The sequence below is a fragment of the Oncorhynchus mykiss genome, chromosome 24 (genome assembly GCF_013265735.2).
Source record: "Oncorhynchus mykiss isolate Arlee chromosome 24, USDA_OmykA_1.1, whole genome shotgun sequence".
Classification (NCBI taxonomy): Eukaryota; Metazoa; Chordata; class Actinopteri; order Salmoniformes; family Salmonidae; genus Oncorhynchus; species Oncorhynchus mykiss.
In genome coordinates, this window is record NC_048588.1 from 25,080,795 (window position 1) to 25,103,839 (window position 23,045).

The 23,045-nt window shown below is 43.7% G+C and overlaps 1 protein-coding gene across 8 annotated transcripts; it reads right to left on the reverse strand.

Annotated features, from left to right (window-relative positions):
- Positions 1-907: 907 nt before the first annotated feature.
- Positions 908-21,348, reverse strand: LOC110504060 (vascular endothelial zinc finger 1). 8 transcript variants are annotated; one of them, XM_021582874.2, is made up of 9 exons: positions 21,202-21,346; positions 18,549-18,608; positions 9,465-10,279; positions 8,426-8,521; positions 7,313-7,382; positions 6,731-6,896; positions 5,414-5,458; positions 4,926-4,994; positions 908-4,729 (listed from the first exon to the last, which is right to left on the reverse strand). In XM_021582874.2, exons 1-9 carry the CDS (start codon positions 21,232-21,234, stop codon positions 4,407-4,409), a joined length of 1,677 nt encoding a protein of 558 aa, XP_021438549.2. In that variant the 5' UTR covers positions 21,235-21,346; the 3' UTR covers positions 908-4,406. The 8 variants fall into 8 exon arrangements, with proteins under 8 accessions (XP_021438549.2, XP_036817215.1, XP_021438550.2 ...); XM_036961320.1 differs by lacking the exon at positions 21,202-21,346 and adding an exon at positions 10,400-10,455; XM_021582875.2 differs by lacking the exon at positions 18,549-18,608 and having other exon boundaries at positions 21,202-21,348.
- Positions 21,349-23,045: the final 1,697 nt, after the last annotated feature.

The following is a 23,045-nucleotide window of genomic DNA, read 5'->3' on the forward strand; positions in this document are numbered from 1 at the left end:
AGAGCAAGTGACGTCACCGATTGAAACGCTATATAGCGCGCACCACCGCTAACTAAGCTAGCGTTTCACATCCGTTACAGATGCAACAGGAACCGGGATTCGTCGGACCAGGCAATATTTTTCGACTCAATTGTCCAATGTTGGTGATCACATGCCCACTGGAGAAACTTATTGTTTTTAGCTGATACGAGTGGAACCCGGTGTGTCTTCTGCTTCAATAGCCCATCCGTGACAAAGATCAATGAGTTGTGCGTTCCAAGATGCTGTCTGCACACCACTGTGCCGTTATTTGTCTGTTTGTGGCTTGACTATTGGCTTTCACAATTCTTGCCTCTTAATGCTATTCTCCTTCCACCTCATCATGAGCTGTTTTCGCCCACAGGACTGCTGCTGACAATGTTTTTCGCACACTTTTCGGGTAAAACCTAGACACTGTCAAGCTTGAAAAGGCCAGGAGGGCGGCAATTTCTGAGATGCTGGATCCGCTTTGCCTGGCACCGACGATCATACCACGCTCAGTCACTTAGAATGGTTAAAACAAGTGACCTAACGTTCAATCAAAACTGAATGTCTCAATGCCTGCCTGCTTTATATAGTAAACCACTCATCACCATGAACTCACTATCGGAGCGAGCCATTTTTGTGAACAGGTGGTGTACAGTGTAAACTGTCCAGTGTGTGTAAAGTCCCCACTCCATCCTCTTCAGTCATGCATCTTTGCCTTCTAAATTACTTGGATCCACACTGACACGAACCTCATCCCCAGGCTAATGTGCACTGAACCAGATTACTTTGACACAAACAGTAGGAGCTGAAGTCTGGACTGCAAAAATATGAAAATGTGGAAAATAAATAGAATACAATACTGTGTGCAGTTCACACAAACAAAACAAACAAAGGCACCCCATCCAAGTTTCCAAGTTTAATTGATAAAAATGTAAATGAGTGAGAAGAAAAAAAAACACCCACACACAGCATGGTTTGGCACAATACACCCCAAATCCTCTCAATACGCAGTCACAGAGGCACTTATCATTACACCATACTCCAATAGCACGCCAACTGTGAGCCAGGCAGTGTAGACACCTGAGGGGGGGAAATGGGGGGGGACGAAAGAAAGGAGATACCTTTTAGGAGGTGTTGGGTGAGCCAAATGTTAACTCTGTCCTCCCTACACTGAGACTCAGCATGGACAGTCCACAATCATGTTTTATAGTTCTTTTATTTAGACAACCCAAATAAAAGGCACAGAAAAACATTGCGCATATGTTTACAATTATTCTTGACACACATATGTATATAAAAAAAAAAGTAGGAATGTTTACCTTTATGCTAATTAGAAAGCCTAGTCTTCGTATATACAAAATTACCATTGTTAATGTTCTAATACAAAAAGATTTATAAAAAGTTTTTTTTTCCTTGCATGTGTCTACCATAACTAACATGTCCTCTGAACTAAATGGTTTTGTACAAAGATATACATTCATCAGCCTTCACAGGGCTCCAAGAACTTCCAAATCATAAAGAAAATTGAGAAAGATCAGACCAACTTCTCTCTTCCAAAACTTAAGTTAAGCCCAAACCCATCATTGCATTTTTAAAAAATGTAGTGTCATCGTAAACAAATTAAAAGCATTTGGTTAAAAAGAAACTGATGGTGCATAAGAGTAATGGCCCTTTATTTATAAAATTATTACAGAACAAGTTTTCAAAATGTTTATAACGGTTTAGAATGTTGCTTACAAAACACTTAATTCAATGTAAACCATACTCCCCGCCCCCAAAAATGACAACATATCAATTTGGTTGAGGGGGCTGTCTAGCTCTTAGCCATCTGAACAGTTAAGGCTTCCTTCACGAAACAAGTCCATCACCATAGACATTATGGCATCTGTGAGAGCAGAGGCAGCACCATTGAATTCTGAAATAGTACACTTTCTTCTTCTACTACTACTTCTATGAGTTGGTAAACAAACTAAAAGGGTGCATACTGCCACCTGGAGTGTGTTGTTAGAACAAGGTAGGCGATTTACTGCCACCTGCAGTTATGGAATGTTTCCTCATGAGTTGAATTCATTGGTTGATCCCACCTGGTGACCTGGATAGAATTATGTGATCATTCCTTAACCCTATAGGAAGTCCCATCCAGTTGACTTCTTCAAAAAGTCCTCAATGGCGCTGCCCATGCTAAAACAGGCTATTGGGCACTAGTGTTGTCTAAGTCTATGTCCATCACATCTAGAAGAGGAAGCAGAGGTGTGAAATAGTCTTGTTGTAAAGCAGTTCAGGCACACTAGTTACGGCCACTGCGGAAGGCCAAATGACAAACATACACATACTTCAAAACTATTCTGTTTGTAGTGTTTTCTTTTTAAAAAAGTTGTCAAGTCTAATGACTATTTTTTTACTCAACCCAAACTTGGACGAGCTCAGACGTCCACATGCAGCATCGATACGAGATCGATGGAAAGGGAATCCAATGCCAACAAGACCACAACTCCATACCAGATTAGAGTAATTATCTTCGGGCACTGTGTTGGCATGCATGCAATACTAGCAAAGGCCTCATACATCTTGCCTTTCCCAAGACAGAGACACAGGGAAGGCGAGGCCACTGACGAGGGCAGAAGTCTCTGAACAACGTCCACCAGTTTGACATACAGCCTGATTTTGGGGCAATGGCTCACATCGGCGCCGTGCCGGCTACACGCGTTCCAAAGAGTTCCTGCCAGTTGAGGGAGAGGCCTGTGTACTGAACATAGGCCTAGGCAGCGCCAGTAGGCACTGGGCTGGGGAAGGAAGCAGCCTTGTGACCCTTGACCCATAATCTTTGACCATTCTAGAACACATGTAGTTGACACAGCCTCTCATCTCTGCTTCCATTCTCTTTCTGGGCACCTTGGGCCCCAGATGGCAGCTTTGGTTCTACAGTAATATAATAAAAATGACCTAAGAAGACAGAAAAGCCTCAAACTAGCCTGGGAAGTAAACTATGCAAAAGTAGTCCAATGGACGGTCGTATTGACATTGATAAAGTAATTGCAGCCCTGACCTGTGTTGAAGGATATCTACTTTTATTACATTTTTTGAAAGGCAAAGACAAAATAATAAAATAATTGTGTTGTAATATTTACAAAGAATGGGTATAAGGTCAACCAAGGTTGCGTGTTGACCTTAAATTGATCCTTTTACTCTCATCAAAAGACTGGGCTACTCTCAGTACGGTTCCTGAGTAGAAGTTCATACTTATAAGATCCTAAACCTGCAATAAAAAAAAACTAAAAAGAGGGGGGGATTAAATGGCCCTACAAAAACCTCTCCCAACATAACTATTTTCACTAAAAGTTTTAAAAGGTGAACTTTGGGACTGTTTTTTCAGCATAGTGTCTACTGCACCACTAGGTGGCTCTGATAGCCTCTACATTAACAAGGCTCACAGCCAACACTACTAATTTTGATTCTTAATAATACTGCTGTTTTCAGGACATTAACTTGGGGATATGCTTTCAGTGCGAGACATTTCCTCCTTGTGTTCCTGTAACATTACCACTGTAATGTCCTCCGGCTACTTTATCAAGTCATCTAAAAATACACCTGACAACTATTCCAAAAACAAAACTAACAAAAACCATGTATAGGTTTACAGTAACCAGCAGTGAGAATGTGACCATTTTCCAGAGATGGCATCAGGACCTGGGAGAGCTCACCTTACGCAGTCAAAGGCATTGACCTAAGATTGAACTGTTGAGCCTTTGATATTTTTCTCTCCAGAAAAAAATCACCATCCTGCAAAATGGTATACTTTGTCCCTTTTGCTGTACTTAACTCCTTACAATGCATACAACTATTAAATACTGATTAGCAGGCTATAATAATAATAACAAAAGGAAAACTAATATAAAAACCATCTGCTCTGTAAGAGAGCATTTAAAAACATTAATACCAGCAATACATTTGTTACAGTTTCATTCCAATGCCAAATGTGCAGGTATGTTCTGACGCAAGAGGCGAGGGATAACTCGTTGTTTGTTTACGTCAGGCTTCCACTTGGAGCATCATTCCAAAGCTCCATTCCTCCTTCCGAGACTTCACATGGTTTCCAGGACTGTTCTCCTACCGGCAGTTAAAAGGTAATTAAATGCACCAGCATCTACAGGGGCTGGCCAGTCCACCTCTCATCATGCTGCAGTCACAGCTGCTCCCACTGCAGCCAGACGGACAGACAGGTACAGCGTCCAGCTAGCCCACCATACTACACCTCTGCTCTACTACAAGATCATCTATAGTACTCCTGGTAAGGAGGAAGGTCTGCTAAAGTAAGGGAGGAGGTGGTGGTTTGGGGGTAGAAGGAGAGAGGTGAGAGGGGTTGATAAAGAGATGCTAACCAGGGACCAGGGAAGGGGTTACTACCAGGGAGGGGAGGAAGGCAGGACCTGGGAGAGAAAAGGCATGCTATCCATGGGCCGCATGGCGATGTTAAGCGGCCCGGTTATATTCATGGGCATCCCAGAGGTGATGGCCACAGGGTGGGCTATATTCATGGGCCCAGTGATGGTCACTGGGTGCTGCAGGTTGATTGGAGAGGTGATGTTGACCGTGCTGGTGGTGATGTTCATCTGGGCGGCGATGGTTACCGGGTTGCTGGCGTTGCCACGGTTCATCGCCGAGGTGATGGCGGCAGAGTTGGTGACGGGCGTCACTGAGCCGGAGTTGTGCACGTTGTTAGAGTCTGAGGAAAGATGAGGGAGGGAAGGAGCGAAAGAAAGACAGAATGAGCTGGATGATCGTTCATTACAAACCATTTAGGATAGCCCCAAGCTCCACAGGGTTAGAGGGGCCGAGGTTTGAGTCACTGCAACGGTCAACACACACATTAAAATGATTAGACATTATAAAACAAAATGGTAGGATTCTTATGAACCTACCTTGAAAACGAGAGATGTCCATAAGGACTTGGAAGGAGTTATTTAAGATCTCTCCTACCGTCAACTCACCTGAGGGGGCAATTCAAAAAGCAGGATCAATGTGCTAGCCAGCTAACTTTCAGCTAATATTCAGAAACACTTTATTTCATACTATAGTCAACTTGAAATGGTATGGTATAATTAACTCAATGCTTTAAACAACCCATATTCCACTTAAACATTCCGAGTTGTAATTTAAGGTTGATCAAAGTCGTTTGGCTAGCTAACTTATTGATCCTGCTTAATGAAATAAAACCCTGATACCTGAATAACCATAACACACAAGCATCTGCAACGACTTGGTTGTAAAACAACTAGAACTACACACGCTAGGCTAGAAGACAGATCTGTAGTGGAAAATGGGCCACTTCAATGCATAAGTAAGTATACAGCTACAAATTTGGAGCGGTTGGGATCGGGATGGGTTTCGGCTTTAGCTACTAGATTACCTTTTCGTAGCCCTGAGTGGTGGTTCCACTGCCAGTCACTTAGCCCTATTCAGAGATACAGACAGATAGGGGTTACATTGATTGACAGGACTGATTGGGACAGGGCATCACTTGGTTCTGCGTGCCAGAAGGGCATAGGGGGACACAAGTCATTGGGTTAGATACACGAAGGGCCAATCATTTGGCCTTCTACCAAGAACTAAAATGTTTAATGCACATTGTAGTTGGTGAGGACATACATAGATCGTTGTATAATGTATGCATATCCATTTTATTAGGTAAAATGATTAGGGTCTGCTGAACAATAGATTTTGCCCGTGCCATTTTAGAGTGATCTCATTCTTCCAAACTGGACTTCAACACCCATAAGTCAGTGGAGGTTTGACAAACCAACAAGAGAGCAGATGTTATAAACCTCAATTTCAACAGCTGACAAAACAAGATACCCACAGAGTCAGAAAACATCATACAGACCCATCAACACTTAAGAGGATATTAAGTGTTTTCTTTGGTCGACTCGCATATCGCATTTGAATGACTTGTATTGCTGCACTAGTTTGCTATGAGCGTCAAATGAATTGAATGTCCAAAGCCCTTTAAATTTAGACCGTCTCCTACCAGATTTCTTGCTCCAGGCTATCCATTTCTGTCAGCAGAGACACTTGTCATCCCCACCACACATGTAAACAACTGGTAAACCAGACAGGGCTGTGGGTTGGCCCCAGCAAATTGACATTATCATGATATGAATCCCTGAATGAGTGGTAACACAGTCCTTGTCAGTTGTGGACTGTTGTGCAGTACATTTGAATCTATAAGTCAATTTGTGGTGCTGCACTGAAGGATATGAATGTCCATGAAAATGGCTAATATAAGGTAGGCCTATTCCTAATCATTCTTTATCCTGACCCAAATATATTGGAATCAAATACAGACATGGGTCACTCTCCACTCCATTTCATAATTCTGAAGAAACTCTCGTATCAAAACAATAGTTTTTACTGGACAAATTCAGGTAGGTCCCCCTTTGTTTCATTCCATTTAAGAAACATTTAGCAACAGAAATCGGCAGAATGAATACACCCCTGACGTCGTGCTTTGTGCCTGCCTATTTTGTACAGGACACCACAGAACAACAATGCATGGGGTGCTTTCAGCATAAAGATAGGGACAGAATAAATACCTAAAGTATTTTTTAAGAAAACAAATATAAGATTTAATACCTAGGTCTGGAGCACCCCAGGCTAGTTGTGGCTGAGGGGAGAGTGGGAAGGATGGAGGGAGTGGAGGAGGAGAGTGGGAGGCTGCTTGGCGTACCTTTATTACAGGGGTTGTTGAAGCTGGCCTGGCCGTGGGTCTTGAGGTGGCTTGTAATGTAGGCAGCGCTCAGCATCTTGCCACAGATGTTGCAGGTCACCTTGCCCTCGTGTCGGATCATGTGGGAACGCAGGCGGTCTTTGGTGGCGAAAGCAGAGGTGCAGGCCTGGGGTGGTATAGAGGGACAATGACGGGGATATCAGATGAGATACAATCTGTATCAGGCTGTATCACAACCGGCCGTGATTGGGAGTCCCACAAGGCAGCGCACAATTGGCCCAGCATCAACCGGGTTTGGCGGTCATTGTAAATAAGACTTTGTTCTTAACTGACTTACCTAGTTAAATAAAGGTTAAATAAAAAAAAATATATATATTTTTTTTATTCACTCAATGAGTTTATGTGTGTGTACACTGCAGACATGTCTGACATCTTGAAGACTCAGGAGAGATTACATATTTTACAATTGGGAGTTAGCGTAATAATCTCATCCTTAATCCAACAAACCAGGAGTGAATGTGCGGTACAGGAAAGTGACCATAAACAGGGAAGGGGGCGTCCGGAGGATGCCTGGCTCCTTACCGTTACTTGGCATTTGAAGGGTCTCTCTGAGGAATGAACATGCTTCACATGACAGCTTAGATGGTCAGGCCTGCAGGAGGAGAGGACACAGAAGAACACAGGCATTTTAAAACCTGGTATAATAGCTAAAACACCAGTACAGTTTAATCAATAATGCCATACACTGACAGTAGCTGGGGCTACTCTGTTGACACGTGATTCAATTAACAAAATGGGCCAACAAAGATTGCAGGCAAATGACAAATTCTCGGTGAACCCACAGTTATACCATAATAGTTCAATTACGTTTAATTTAATAAATAAAACATCTACAGTAAATTTATGTTAGTCTCATGGTGTCCATATCAGACCCATGGGACACAAGCTATTAGAGCATCAATCCACTACTACACCCCTCCCAAAGTAATAATTGATATTCTTGCAACAAGACCAGATAATTATTCAGTTAAGCCACACCAAAAAATAACCAGAACTCTATTCTACAACATCACAAAAAATAAAATAATCTGTTCTACAGTATACCCTGGAGAAGACAATTATCTGGCAACCACAGCCGTCCGTCCATCTGTCGTTCAGTTCTCCTCTGCCCTCACTAAGCCGCACTAGTGTAATGTAGCTATTGGACAAATGCAGCCAGAGAATTCCCCTCCAACAAAGGAGGTGAGTGTGGCTTAAAAATGTCTCTAAGGAGGCAGTTTCACACTAGCAGGCTTTTCGTGATGGCGAGCAGGAGTCCAATCCCATCTCCTCAGGAGTGCAGTGGAGCTCAAAAGCTCATATCTCCCCTCACACACAACACTCCTTCGTTAAAGAAGAGGGGAATAGCCTCTTTCAGGACTGCCAAGCGTGAAAATGAACATGCACCTCTAGCCGCATAAGAGTAAGATTTGTTACTTTGCGCAAAGTCACTATGATTATGATATAATATACTTCACTTCACTAGTTGCTAATCATTTAGCTCAAGAACTTCACCATTCACTGACAACTTAATGATGTCTGAAAGGGTTAGGTTGGGGGGGGATAACAAAATACTCTCCAATATTGGAAAGAACAAAAGGGGAGGAGCTAAATCAATGATTAGAAATCAGACCAGTCAGTGAGTCAGAACACTACCATTGGCCTTGGGAGCTGCAGGAGTTACACTGGAGACCCATCTCTTCTGGTGCCGTCTGGCCCCTGCAGCATTCTCCCTGTCCCCTGCCGATATCCCTGAGAGGGGGGACACGAGGGACTACTATGTGACGCACGCAAAGCTCCAGATACTGTTTATATACATGGTGGGGCACTGCTTGCATGTCATGAGCCAGTACTAATGGTCTGAACAGAAGCTGCGTGGGGCATCAGTAATCATGGCCGAGCTTCATAAAAGCTACACACAAACAAGAGGTGGTCCAGAACAACAAGGACATTGTCTCATAGGGTTACCATATAAATAGGCATTCTGGTATGTGATTTTAGGCATTCAAATTATACTCCACCTTGTTCTTTGATTGAGGAATTTCATTCAAAGTGGAAATTGTACATAACACCTTTTGGCTATGTGCATTAAAGCATCATAGTGGAAACATACTAGTATACAAAGCAATGTTCCTAAATTCCTATTGATTGAGACTGATTAACCAGTCCAATTCAATTACATTCCAACACACGAGGATTTCCAAAATTCATCACACCTTTAAATTATTAGGCTACTGACCACTGAATATCAATTTCAAGTGGAATGTTTTTACCCAACCAAGCCCGCCATTGACTTGAATCATCCTCATATTAATCTAGTCTATGACATTGTTTTATGAGGCTGCACCTGTTGGATACGATCTGCCCTTTATGCCTGTCAGTTAGGCTTCTTCTTCTACAACATAGTCGTATCCTGTACATAAATGTATCCCATTCTGAATTAAGATGGCTTTTGAAAAGTTGTGATATGGCCCTCTTGCTTTTTCCCCACAATCAGGAAATATATTTGGGGCCCATTAAAATGGAAGCAGTGAAAAAGAGATAACGATAAGAAATATGTGAAATTCCAAAGAACCTTACAAACTCTTTCTCAGAATGCACTACTGACAATTACAGTTCAACATGTACTATGGACAATAAACATTTTTTAAGTGGACTAAAGGAAAACTTGAATAAGTTGAACTGCACCACGCACCTGGAGAAGCCCTTCCCACAGACAGAGCAGATGTAAGGTTTGTGAACGCCCCCGTCGTGTGAGCGCACATGGTAGGTCATGCGGTCCTTTCTCTTGAAGCGCTGCTGGCAGATGGGGCACTCAAAGGGCTTCTCGTCTGAGTGGGACAGCTTGTGACGGTTCAGGTGGTAGACGTCACGGAAGGCCTTGCCACACATCTCACAGCCGTGGTTCTTCTTCACTGGCTTGGCAGGCTTCTTGGGCTGGCTCTGCTGCTGATGATGATGATGGTGGTGCTGCTGTTGATGCTGGTGCTGCTGCACCATGGTGGGAGACATGATGCTGGAGCCCGTGGAGGCTGAGGTTGTGGCCGTGGTGAGGATGCCAGCGATGGTGGAGATGTAAGAGGGCTGACCGCCGCTGTTCTCACGCTGTGGCACTGTGGAGATCATGGGCACCATTGTGGGCGCCGTCTGTGTCTTCTTGGGACGAGACACCATCTTGACGCCCGTGTGGCAGGATTCGTGCCGTCTGAGATGGTAGCTGTCCCGGAAGGCCTTGTTGCAGTAGCCGCAGATGAAAGGCGTTTTGGACTTGGGCTCTTTCTTCACCACTACAACGGGACCACCGCCGCCGCCTCCTCCTCCTCCGCCTCCCCCTGTCCCACTGGCCACATTGTCCTTGAGGAGCTCAGCGACGCTGACCGGGGGCTTCTGATCCAGGAGGATGGGCATCACAGGTTTCTGGTCCACAGGTTCTGGTCCTCCTGACTGGAGGAGAGGCAGCAAGCTGTTTTGGGCCACCTGGTGCTGGTGATGCAGGGCTTCATTGGCCTGCTGGAAGGACAACACAAAGACAGCCATGTAGAAGCACATCAGTACACAGTCTACAGTGTCAGTCACACCGTCAAAGCTACTACAGCTGCACGTAGCAGAGAGAGAGAAAGTGAGAGAGACCTGTTTCTGACTGCTCCAGAGAGTTGAAACGGACTGCCTTGTCAGCAGAACTACCCCTGTTTCCAAGATAAGGATGACAGTAAAACAGAACTTCTCATTTTTAAAAGAATTGAGCAGAGAATGACAATTTGATTCACTTTTCTTATTTGAAGAGTCCATTTGGTTGTCAGCTTCCATTTACAGATGTTGTTGATGAATTTCATGAACTAAGCTATACTACTCAAACGCTTTTCTGGTGATATCTAAGGGTAGCCTTGTGGGTGACGTTGAGGTTTGAGGTTCAAAAAGAGGTTGCTCAATTTATGCCATTATTCATTTAAGTTGGCAAGTCAGTTAAGAACCAATTCTTATTTATAATTGACTGCCTACACCGGCCAAGCCCCCGGCGACGCTGGGCCAATTGTGCGCCGCCCTATGGGACTCCCAATCACAGCCAGGTGTGATACAGCCTGGAATCAAACCACGGTGTCTGTAGTGACGCCTCTCGCACTGAGATGCAGTGCCTTAGACAGCTGCAACACTCGGGAGCCCCCCAAAAAATAACAATTATTCCAAGTCTTCCCCTGTGCCATTCAGGCATCTAAGTTACTACTACTACAACCCCAGCCCTGTCAGCATGAATGCTGCGTTCTAAGAGGAAGAACAGGCTTTAAAAAGAGGGACATCCATTAATTTACCAGAAATAGAAAGGGAGCCATTTCCAGCCAGGGCATCCGAGCCTCTCAGAAAAAACAAAAGTGCAGCCCTGATGAATGTGGTGTGAGAAGAGGGTTAGGAGGGGAGAAGAGGGTTAGGAGGCAGCTGTTCAATGTGCACACAGGAGAGGACTTAAAACTCTGGAGATTTGAGCTCAGTGGGTGATGTAGTCAGTTATGTCGTGCCAGAATGACATGAACAATATACAGTACACCAACGTACACCTGACCAACTACATACATACAATGAATCGACAGGTTTGTTTCACTTTGTAGATTTACGCCTCTTGACCTTCTCGCCAAATCTCGAGTTGTATTTTTTTTAAACTATGAAGACTAAATCTAGAATTGTACACCCAAAATATTCAACTCGAGATCTGCTCAAACGAATCCATCAAAGACTCAAAAGCAGCACTAAGGTTACTTGTGTTACCGTCGATCACCACATTCTTTTGGAGAGATTGGAAACCCAAATTGGTCTACACGGACAAGTTCTGGCCTGGTTCAGATCTAATCTGTCTGAAAGATATCAGTTTGTCTCTGTGGATGGTTTGTCCTCTGACAAATCAACTGTAAATTGCGGTGTTTCTCAAGGTTCCGTTTTAAGACCACTATTGTTTTCACTATATATTTTACCTCTTGGTAATGTCATTCAGAAACATAATGTTAACTTTCACTGCTATTTGGATGACACACAGCTGTACATTTCAATGAAACATGGTGAAGCCCCAAAATTGCCCTCGCCAGAAGCCTGTGTTTCAGACATAAGGAAGTGGATGGCTGCAAACGCTCTACTTTTAAACTCGGACAAAACAGAGATGCTTGTTCTAGGTCCCAAGAAAAAATGAGATCTTCTGTTGAATCTGACAATTAATCTTGATGGTTGTACAGTCGTCTCAAATAAAACTGAGGGACCTCAGGGTTACTCTGTACCCTGATCTCTTTCTTGACGAACATATCAAGGCTATTTCAAGGACAGCTTTTTTCCATCTACATAACATTGCAAAAATCAGAAACTTTGTCCAAAAACGATGCAGAAAAATTAATCCATGCTTTTGTTACTTCTAGGTTAGACTACCCAAATTGGTCTACATGGACAAGATCTGGCCTGGTTTAGATCAGTTTGTCTCTGTGAATGGTTTGTCCTCTCTACTTTCCGGCTACCCGGATAAAGCACTAAATAAACTTCAGTTAGTGCTAAACACAGCTGCTAGAATCCTGACTAGAACCAAAAAATGTGATCATATTACTCCAGTGCTAGCCTCTCTACACTGGCTTCCTGTTAATAATATTAAGGCAAGGGCTGATTTCAAGGTTTTACTGCTAACCTATAAAGCATTTACATGGGCTTGCTCCTACCCATCTTTCCGATTTGGTCCTGCCGTACATACCTGCGTCACAAGACGCAGGCGTCCTTACTGTCCCTAGAATTTCTAAGCAAATAGCTGGAGGCAGGGCTTTCTCCTATAGAGCTCAATTTTTATGGAATGGTCTGCCTACCCATGAGAGAGACGCAGACTCGGTCTCAACCTTTAAGTCTTTATTGAAGACTCATCTCTTCAGTCGGTCATATTGGTAGTCTGGCCCAGGAGTGTGAAGGTGAACGGAAAGGCTCTGGAGCAACGAACCACCCTTGCCGTCTCCCCTCTCTTCACTGAGATTCTCTGCCTCTAACCCTATTACAGGGGCTGAGTCAATGGCTTACTGGTGCTCTTCCATGCTGTCCCTAGGAGGGGTGCGTCACTTGAGTGGGTTGAGTCACTGACGTGATCTTCCTGTCTGGGCTGGCGCCCCCCCTTGGGTTGTGCCGTGGCAGAGATCTTTGTGGGCTATAATCAGCCTTGTATCAGGATGTTAAGTTGGTGGTTGAAGATATCCCTCTAGTGGTGTGGGGGCTGTGCTTTGGCAAAGTGGGTGGGGTTATATCCTGCCTGTTTGGCCCTATCCAGGGGTCTCATCGGATGGGGCCAGTGTCTCCTGACCCCTCCTGTCTCAGCCTCCAGTATTTATGCGTCGGGGGCGAGGGTCAGTCTGTTATATCTGGAGTACTTCTCCTGTCTTATCCGGTGCGAATTGAATTTACTCTCGCTCTCTCTCAGGACTACCTGGCATGAAGACTCCTTGCCGTCCCCAGTCCACCGGACGGACGTGCTACCTGTCCCAGACCTGGGGTTTTCAACTCTCTAGAGACAGCAGGAGAGGTAGAGATACTCTCAATGATCGGCTATGAAAAGCCAACTGACATTTACTCCTGAGATGCTGACTTGTTGCACCCACGACAACTACTGTGATTATCATCATTTGAACATGTTGGCCATTTATGAACATCTTGGCCATGTTCTGTTATAATCTCCACCCGGCACAGCCAGAAGAGGACTGGCCACCCCTCATGGCCTGGTTCCTCTAGGTTTCTTCCTAGGTTTTGGCCTTTCTTTTGGAGTTTTTCCTAGCCACTGTGCTTCTACACCTGTATTGCTTGCTGTTTGGGGTTTTAGGCTGGGTTTCTATATAGCACTTTGAGATATCAGCTGATGTAAGAAGGGCTATATAAATACATTTGATTTGAACAGGCTGTCTACACACACACACACACACACACACCTCCCTGCCACTCAATAATCTAAATCTGTTGCATGTAAGGTGATCTTTTTTTCCTCCTCTACTGGTACAGCACCTAGAACGGGACAACCTGTGTGTTAGCTAACTAAACCTAATAAAAAAACATTAGCTGGAGCACCCCCAGAGAAAATTAAATAATGTAGTGCTGACTAACAGAAAACAAACTAAAATAGAGAAAAACAGTCACGCACACACACTCCCAGGAATTTATTGGGTAAAATACCAATGTTTCAGCATCACGGTGGGTCATTTGATTAGATGTTCAGTAGTCTTATGGCTTGTGGGTAGAAGCTGTTAAGAATCCTCTTGGACCTAGACAAGACTCTCCAGTACCGCTTGCCGTGCGGTAGCAGAGAGAACAGTCTATGGACTAGGGTGGCTGGAGTCTCTGACAATGTTTAGGCCGTTCCTGATACCGCCTAGTATAGATGTCCTGGATGGCAGGAAGCTTGGCCCCAGTGATGTACTGGGCCGTACACACTACCCTCTGTAGGGCCTTGCTCGGTCTCCAACCTCAGTTGCCATACCAGGCAGTAATGCAACCAGTCAGAATTCTCTCGATGGTGCAGCTGTCTAATCTTTTGAGTATCTGGGGACCCATGCCAAATCTTTTGGCAAACGTACAACCGCTGGATTTGGTTTTGTCATGCCCTCTTCGACTGTCTTGGTGTGCTTGGACCATGTTGGCTATTGGTGATATGGACACCAAGGAACTTAAAGCTCTCAACCTGCTCTACTACAGCCCTGTCGATGAGAATGGGGGTGTGCTCAGTCCTCCTTTTCCTGTAGTCCACAATTATCTTCTTAGTCTTGACCATGTTGAGAGAGAGGTTGTTGTCCTGGCATCTGACCTCCTCGCTATAAGCCGTCTCGTCGTTGATCAAGCCTACCACTGTTGTGTCATCAGCAAACTTAATGATGGTGTTGGAGTCGTGTCTGGCCGTGCAGTCATGAGTGAACAGGGAGTACAGGAGGGGACAGAGCATTGACCCCCGAGGGGCCCCCGTGTTCAGGATCTGAGTGGCTGAGGTGTTGTTACCTACCCTTACCACCTGGGGGAGGCCCATCAGGAAGTCCAGGATCCAGTTGCTAAGGGAGATATTTAGTCCCAGGGTCCTTAGCTTAGTAATGAGCTTGGAGGTCACTATGGTGTTGAACACTGAGCTGTAGTCAATGAATAGCATTCTCACATTGGTATTCCTTTTGTCCGGGTGGGAAAGGCAGTGTGGAGGGCAATGAAGATTGCATCATCTGTGGATCTGTTGGGGCAGTATGCAAATTGGAGTGGGTCTAGGGTTTCTGGGATAATGGTGTTGATGTGAGCCATGACCCGACTTTCAAAGCACTTCATGGCTACAGACGCGAGTGCTACGGGTCATTCAGGCAGGTTACCTTAGTGTTCTTGGGCACAGGGACTATTGTGGTCTGCTTGAAACATGTTAGTATTACAGACTCAGACAGGGACAGGTTGAAAATGTCAGTGAAGACACTTACCAGTTGGTCAGCGCATGCTCGGAGTACACGTCCTGGTAATCCGTCTGGCCCTGCGGCCTTGTGTATGTTGACCTGTTTAAAGGTCTTGCTCACATTGGCCACGGAGAGCGTGATCATACAGTTGTCCAGAACAGCTAATGCTCTCATGCATGTTTCAGTGTTACTTGCCTTGAAGCAAACATAGAAGTAGTTTAGGTTGTCTGGTAGGCTCATGTCACTGGGCAGCTCTCAGCTGTGCTTCACTTTGTAGTCTGTAATAGTTTGCAATCCCTGCCACATCCGACGAGCATCAGAGCCGGTGTAGTACGATTAGAGCTTAGTCCTGTATTGATGCTTTGCCCGTTTGATGGTTCATCAGAGGGCATAGTGGGATTTTTTTTATAAGCTTCCGGGTTAGAGTCCTGCTTCTTGAAAGCGGCAGATCTACACTTTAGCTCAGTGTGGATGTCGCCTGTCATCCATGGCTTCTGGTTGGGGTATGTACGTACAGTCACTGTGGGGACGACATTGTCAATGCACTTATTGATGAAGCCAGTGACTGATGTGGTGTACTCCTCAATACCATTGGAAGAATCCTGGAACATGTTCCAGTCTGTGACAGCAAGAGTCCTGTAGCTTAGCATCTGCTTCATCTGATCACTTTTTTATTGACCAAGTCACTGGTGCTTTCTGCTTTAATTTTTGCTTGTAAGCACGAGTCAAGAGGATATAATTATGGTCAGATTTTCCAAATGGAGGGCAAGGGAAACCTTTGTATGCGTCTCTGTGTAGAGTAAAGGTGATCTAGAGTTCTTTTCCTCTGGTTGCACATTTAACGTGCTGAAATTATCGAATGACGGGGATGAGGGCCTGTTCGGGTGTCTGGAGTAAATCCCTCTCGTCCGGCTCATTAAAGAGAAATTCTTAGTGAAGTTTAAGGTAATAGCTGTTCTGATTTCTAGAAGCTCTTTTCGGTCTTAAGACACAGTAGCAGCAACATTATGTACAAAATAAGTTACACTTAAAAAAAAAAAATAGCATGGTTGGTTAAGAGCCCATAAAACAGCAGAAATCCCCTCTGGCGCCATCTTTTATTTGATTTGGAGGGTGTAAACTGTCCAGAATGGTTGCTTTGACCAATTGGACAAGTTCAGGTAGTTTCTCATCTACTTCAACATTTCCTCCAATGTTATAGCTCCTGCTGGACACGGTATCCATCTGCAATGACGAGCAGACCCTTTACTATTCAGTGCTGCTTTGAATGACGGTAACAGAACCTACCAATGCTAATTGTTTGAAATGAAACTTGTTGTGTCTCAGTACGTGTTGTATAAGCAGCATGTTACATCTGCTATAAATATCCCTTTTGGAGCAATTTCACACCACCTTTATGTGGTGCTGTGGGTGCAGGCTGGTTGAGGCGTCAAACTCTCAAACTAATTACACCCCCCCCCGAATCACATTAATCCCACTGGCTTACGTAACCTACTACAACCATACGTAAATAAAACATTATTTGGGACTCCTGGGTGGGAGACTCTGGGTTCGCGCCCAGGCTCTGTCGCAGCCGGCCGCGACCGGGAGGTCCGTGGAGCGACGCACAATTGGCCTAGCGTTGTCCGGGTTTGGCCGGTAGGGATATCCTTGTCTCATCGCGCACTAGCGACTCCTGTGGCGGGTCAGGCGCAGTGCACGCTAACCAAGGTCGCCAGGTGCACGGTGTCTCCTCCGACACATTGGTGCGGCTGGCTTCCAGGTTGGATACGCACTGTGTTAAGAAGCAGTGCGGCTTGGTTGGGTTGTGTTTCGGAGGGCGCATTGCTTTCGGCCTTCGTCTCTCCCGAGCCCGTACGGGAGTTGTAGCGATGAGACAAGATAGTAACTACTAACAATTGGATACCACAAAATTGGGGAGAAAAGTGGGTAAAATTCACACACACAACAAAAAAAAAACATTACAACATTTAAATATTTCCTTTAACAAATACTAACTCAGGAAATGTTTCAATAATCACATACTAATAATCATACACTACCCAAAATGTTGCTGATTGTCTATTGTTTTGTAGTGGTTGAAAAACATATAGCAGTGTAATGAAAACTGACAAGATAGCAAAACAATGACCCAACACTGGTAGCTAATAGAGCAGTGTACAGAGGACATCTGCAGCTGCTGGCATTGTCCAATTGGTCACGGCAGCCCCCAAAGAATGGGTGGGGGGGCGGGGGGTTTATGAATATTTTTGGTTGGTGCGTGAATAGAGTTTCACATTGTACCCAGCAACCTTACAACGGGCAAACCAAAGACACCACGATTGAAACAACCTTGTTATTTTCCGTAATCACCATAGGGCAGGGTTAAAGAGCTGACCCCTGGGCTTTCAGGTTCAGCCAAGCATCCCAATACGGTCAGCCAGGCAGGCAAGGGATGGGGTCTGGGCTGGGGGAGTCGGGAAAAATCCCAAATTGTGTTCCTTTTTCTTTATGCTCTTTTGTGGAGCCGTAGAAGACACAAATCCAAGCAGTGATGCACTTACGACCCTCAGGGGGGCCTTTGTGACACCAGTCCTGCCTGATTTGGGGATTCTGTTCAGCTGGCGGCCGCTGCAGACTGCTTAGTGAGGCAGCCGTGCTTTGGGGAATGGGAGAAAAACAGGGTTAAGTCACAGGGTGTCGAGTCCCCTTTTTGTCCTCCGTCCACACTGAAGTTGGATCCAGACTGGAATTCTTACCACCATTAGCATTTCTTCTAGCTGTGTGTGTGTGTGTGTGTGTGTGAGACAGCAAGGCTCTCAGACTCAGACGCATAGGGAGCTGAAGCCCGCTGTGCCTTCACGCTGCTCTGATGATTTTGATACAAATCCGCTCTGAAGGCTGAGGTCATTCCCAGATAAATAGTGTTGTAACAGAGTGGGGGCGTGGAAAACAACAAAAATATACAGAACATATAAAAGCAGCCTGTTCTGTTAATTCAGTCAGAGATGTGGGGCGGGGCTTTACAATGGAGAAGTATCTCATTGACCACAATGCTAATCTGTTTAGATATCAGACAAGGCCCCCAAGAACACAGCTTGCCATTTGCTCAGATAAGAAGTGCCCAATTTATTTTATGATCCCAGAAACAGTAATAGTTCAAATATATTGGTATTGCTTGTGTTCTCACAAAACTTGATAAACATACTCAGGCACTAACCTGCATGAGGGAAGCAACAAGATCTGCGTGTTAACCCTGAAACCAGGACTAAGACCTTGACTACATACTTTGTTCTACCTATGTTGAGGGCTTGGTTGGGGTCGTGTCATGTGCAGAAAAAAAATGTTCACAGGTTATAGGGATTTTACTGTGGAGGATATGAACTTACTCTGATCCCTGTGTAGTAGTCCCTACGTGGATTCCCTGGAACCATGGGACCTACAGAAGACTAATACAAAAGAAAGGGAAAATACTGGGTTTGTTAATAAAATTTTAACATTAACAGTAAAACAAAACCCTATTACGTATTGTCTTAGGGGAATCCTAAAACGTAGGTTTGTCCTAAAATCGTGAGAAAAGTAATTAGTCATCTTCATCTGATTCAGGAGGATTACGAGAACACTATTATTGAGAACTGCATAGCTTGACAACCCCCCCCCCGCACCAAGCATAACTTCCAACGCTTACAGAACAGTAACAAGTGACGCACAGCCTCATTAGATGCTTTATCAAATCAAATGGAACCTCCAAATAACAACTACTTAGTTTCCATTTTCCTCCACTGCTCCATCACACCAGCTTCAGGTATTTGTGCCTTGTTAGCCACAAAATAAAACCATTATCAAGGGTCCTCGGCTCACGCCAATTAACTGGCAGCAGCTGCACCTCTCCAGCGCTGAGGGAACAGAACTAGGCCTACCACTACGGCTGCAATATGATTAGGCGGAGTAGGGAAGGGGGAAAAAAACAAGTGGCAAGTGGTTTGAGGACATATATTTTCAACACTGGTGTTTACATTTGACCTGGGATTGGGACACTACGCAGTAGGCCATTTGAGATGTTGTGAATAAGGGTCTTCAAAAACGTCCAATTCATCTAATAATTTAACTGACACTGCATTTTGTAATGCATCTTAGGTTGCCAGATAGATTGGACAGGAAAAGTTATATACATGTCCACTAGGAGAAATAGCCTGTTCCCCTTAAGCTAACGATCCACATTCCAGGAAAATAAACATAAAAAGAGCATGTTTCAAATGTCTAGGCATACATATTAAAATGCAATTCCCCCCAGGTGTGATGGAAAGAGAGACATTTTCAAGATCTAGCTGACACACGTGACTTAATTCCCAATGTTTATGTAATGTCTACAATCTATGAATTTAGTGTACCTTGCAAGTTGGCTGCATTCATGTTTTCTTCTTCCAAAGGCACTTTATGCTGTTTTTACCCCCTTCATTTGTATATGAGTGGCAGGTAGCCTAGTGGTTAGAGCGTTGAGCCAGTAACCAAACGGTTGCTGGATCGAATCCCCAAGCTGACAAGGTAAAGATCTGTCCTTCTGCCACTGAATAAGGCAGTTAACGCACTGTTTCCCGGTAGGCCATCACTGTAAATTAGAATGTGTTCTTAACTGACTTGCCTAGTTAAATAAAAATAATCTACTGTATTCTAGTCAGGGCTCCTCCTATATAACTATTGCTGTACACATTTTCTACTCATATACTGTCCATACACACACCATCATATACATAACTCATCCTGATATTTCTTAATTCCATTCTTTTAATTTAGGAGTATTTGTGTATAATTGTTAGGTACTGTTGGAGCTAGAAACACAAGCATTTCGCTGCACCTGCAATAACATCTGCAAAATATGTGTACACGCTTTTATCAGATGTTTAACATCTTGTTACAAGCACACATTAGTAAATACTACAATTCCTCTGCATGGACACAGTGCAACAAGAGGATAGGTTTTTACATTGACAACTTTTCAACTACTGCCAGAGGGTAGGAAAAGCATTTTTGCAACTGATGCAAGTTGTGCATTGCTAAAAATGCTGTAACCATGTCCAGAAATTCTGAATATGTATAGATTGGATGGATATAGGTACTTAATAAAATGGTAAATACTATCCTATTCTTGGATTTGCAATTTAAATCGCACCAAAGGCAGACAACTATGGACATGAATATCCTCCGCGAGCTGCCTAATAGAAATCTCAGACATATGGAAGACGGGTTACAAATTATCAGTAGTGCAAGAATTAGCTAGCATCTTGGCTGCAGATTACTGCATAGTTTGAATTCTTTCTCCAACCCGCGGTTACATATTTTGGGACGAGGAAAAGGGGGGAAATTTTATAATCGGAAGTGCGGGGTATTCCCTCCTCGTGCCCGGCACGTATACAAGTGCGATTTGCTGAAAGTAGAACATCATTCAAATCCTATCAAAATGTGTCAACAAAATCACTGACTGCAAAAAAAAACAAATTTACTCGCTAGCTAGCATGGCTCGCCGCTGGAGGTGGATTGTTCTCGTTCTTTGAGGCTAGCTACAACTAGCTGGCTAGCATCCTAACTAACAAACGAGCGGCCATGATCACTTGCTAGCTTGCTTTTTATATTTAACTAAATGGGGCCCATTCCAATGTATCCGGTATTTATAATAAAACATGCATTAGCGGATTTTGATTAAAGTATGCATTAACACCAACAATTTACAAGAACTGGGGGGGCACCCAGATGCCCTCCCCTCCCTCTCTCTCTCTCTCTCTCTCTCTCTCTCTCTAGCGTCATCCATATACCTCACAGCTGGAAGTCTGGGATTGATGTAGTGAGCTAGCGAGCTAACGTTAGCTCTTTCAACGGATTGCTCATAGGCTAGCCAATATTAGCTAACTAGCTAACGCTACCATTGTTTTGCTTGAATAGTTTTACTAGAAATCCACGTTTAAAATCACCATTAGCAACGGTGCATTAGACATCTAGTAACATTTAGATGTAGTTAATCAAATTTACCACTCTGATGACACTTACCTGGAATAAAAATGTACTCCAGCTCGGTTCCATTGCAACACTTAAAATCTGCAGGAAACCTAGACGGAATCTACAACAAAGCAGCTAAACATGGCAGCTGCTACAACTTCCTGTAAACCCTCCGGGCTGAACCATTTCTAGTCGACGTTTATGGGACGTTAGAGATTTCTCAGAAATGAACATAGTGTAAATTGGCTTGTATTAAAATATTGTGACTGTAAAATGTGTTTCTAATACGTATGTATTGGGAAACGATTGAATGGTATATGATGTGGCGCGTATAAATACACACAAAATATGATCGACATGGAACGTGTTCCCCCATTTGTCGTGCTTAACTAGTCCATTGGAGCGCCTTCCAGAGACGGCATAAAAGTACATTTTCAATATGCCATCGTCAAATATGGTTACTGATTGTGCCTGTATTTATCATTACATTATGTTACAACACAAACACTAGGGGAAAAGCAACATGTTGTTTCTATACAGTTTAGTTACTATTTGTCAACCCCTTGAAATCAAATTTTAAGAAATCCTTTCAAGATTTGCTTGGATTGCAAAATATTGACCTCCAGACACAAATGCTTGCATAACACAATTAGGATGCAACATATGCATAACATTAATTAATATACAAATGTGCTCAGAACCTACCTTCAACGTCCATTATCTGATAACCACCATGGCCTTGCTCTAATACTGTAATACTGTAATGATGAATCACTTACATAGATAGACGTATATAATAATCACTTAACCACAGCAGTCACTTCAAATTAAATCAGTGAAACAATAAAACGTAGATTTTTTTTCCAGATTGCATTTGGTTACTGCCATATGTTGCTCTCAGGGAGAAAAAAAAGAGAATTGGGACGATTCCAACTCTAACCAGGAATGTCGTAAAACGTAAATGTATCACTTCCCACTGAATATACAATTAGAAATCAATGCACACACTCAATAGTTCACAGAAAACCCAAACAGGTTTCCACACACAGTGATTGACACCCATTCAAATCAATGATTTGGTCATGCAGCCCAGGGTTTGGCCATCCAACTCAAATATTGCAAGTCAGACACAATCAAATTTGTGGACATACAATTGAGAAGTTTAAACGATTAAAGGCCCAGTGCAGTCAAAAACATGATTTGCTTTATATATACAGTGCCTTGCGAAAGTATTCGGCCCCCTTGAACTTTGCGACCTTTTGCCACATTTCAGGCTTCAAACCTAAAGATATAAAACTGTATTTTTTTGTGAAGAATCAACAACAAGTGGGACACAATCATGAAGTGGAACGACATTTATTGGATATTTACAACTTTTTTAACAAATCAAAAACTGAAAAATTGGGGTGCAAAATTATTCAGCCCCTTTACTTTCAGTGCAGCAAACTCTCTCCAGAAGTTCAGTGAGGATCTCTGAATGATCCAATGTTGACCTAAATGACTAATGATGATAAATACAATTCACCTGTGTGTAATCAAGTCTCCGTATAAATGCACCTGCACTGTGATAGTCTCAGAGGTCCGTTAAAAGCGCAGAGAGCATCATGAAGAACAAGGAACACACCAGGCAGGTCCGAGATACTGTTGTGAAGAAGTTTAAAGCCGGATTTGGATACGAAAAGATTTCCCAAGCTTTAAACATCCCAAGGAGCACTGTGCAAGCGATAATATTGAAATGGAAGGAGTATCAGACCACAGCAAATCTACCAAGACCTGGCCGTCCCTCTAAACTTTCAGCTCATACAAGGAGAAGACTGATCAGAGATGCAGCAAAGAGGCCCATGATCACTCTGGATGAACTGCAGAGATCTACAGCTGAGGTGGGAGACTCTGTC

Coding starts and splice junctions, on each gene's coding strand:
- LOC110504060 (XM_021582874.2), bottom strand. CDS start 21,234: ATGGAACCGAGCTGGAGTACATTTTTATTCCAG. Junction 18,609..21,201: donor GGAGTACATTTTTATTCCAG/GTAAGTGTCATC, acceptor CTTTTGTATTAG/TCTTCTGTAGGTCCCATGGT. Junction 4,995..5,413: donor CCACTCAGGGCTACGAAAAG/GTAATCTAGTAG, acceptor TTGCCCCCTCAG/GTGAGTTGACGGTAGGAGAG.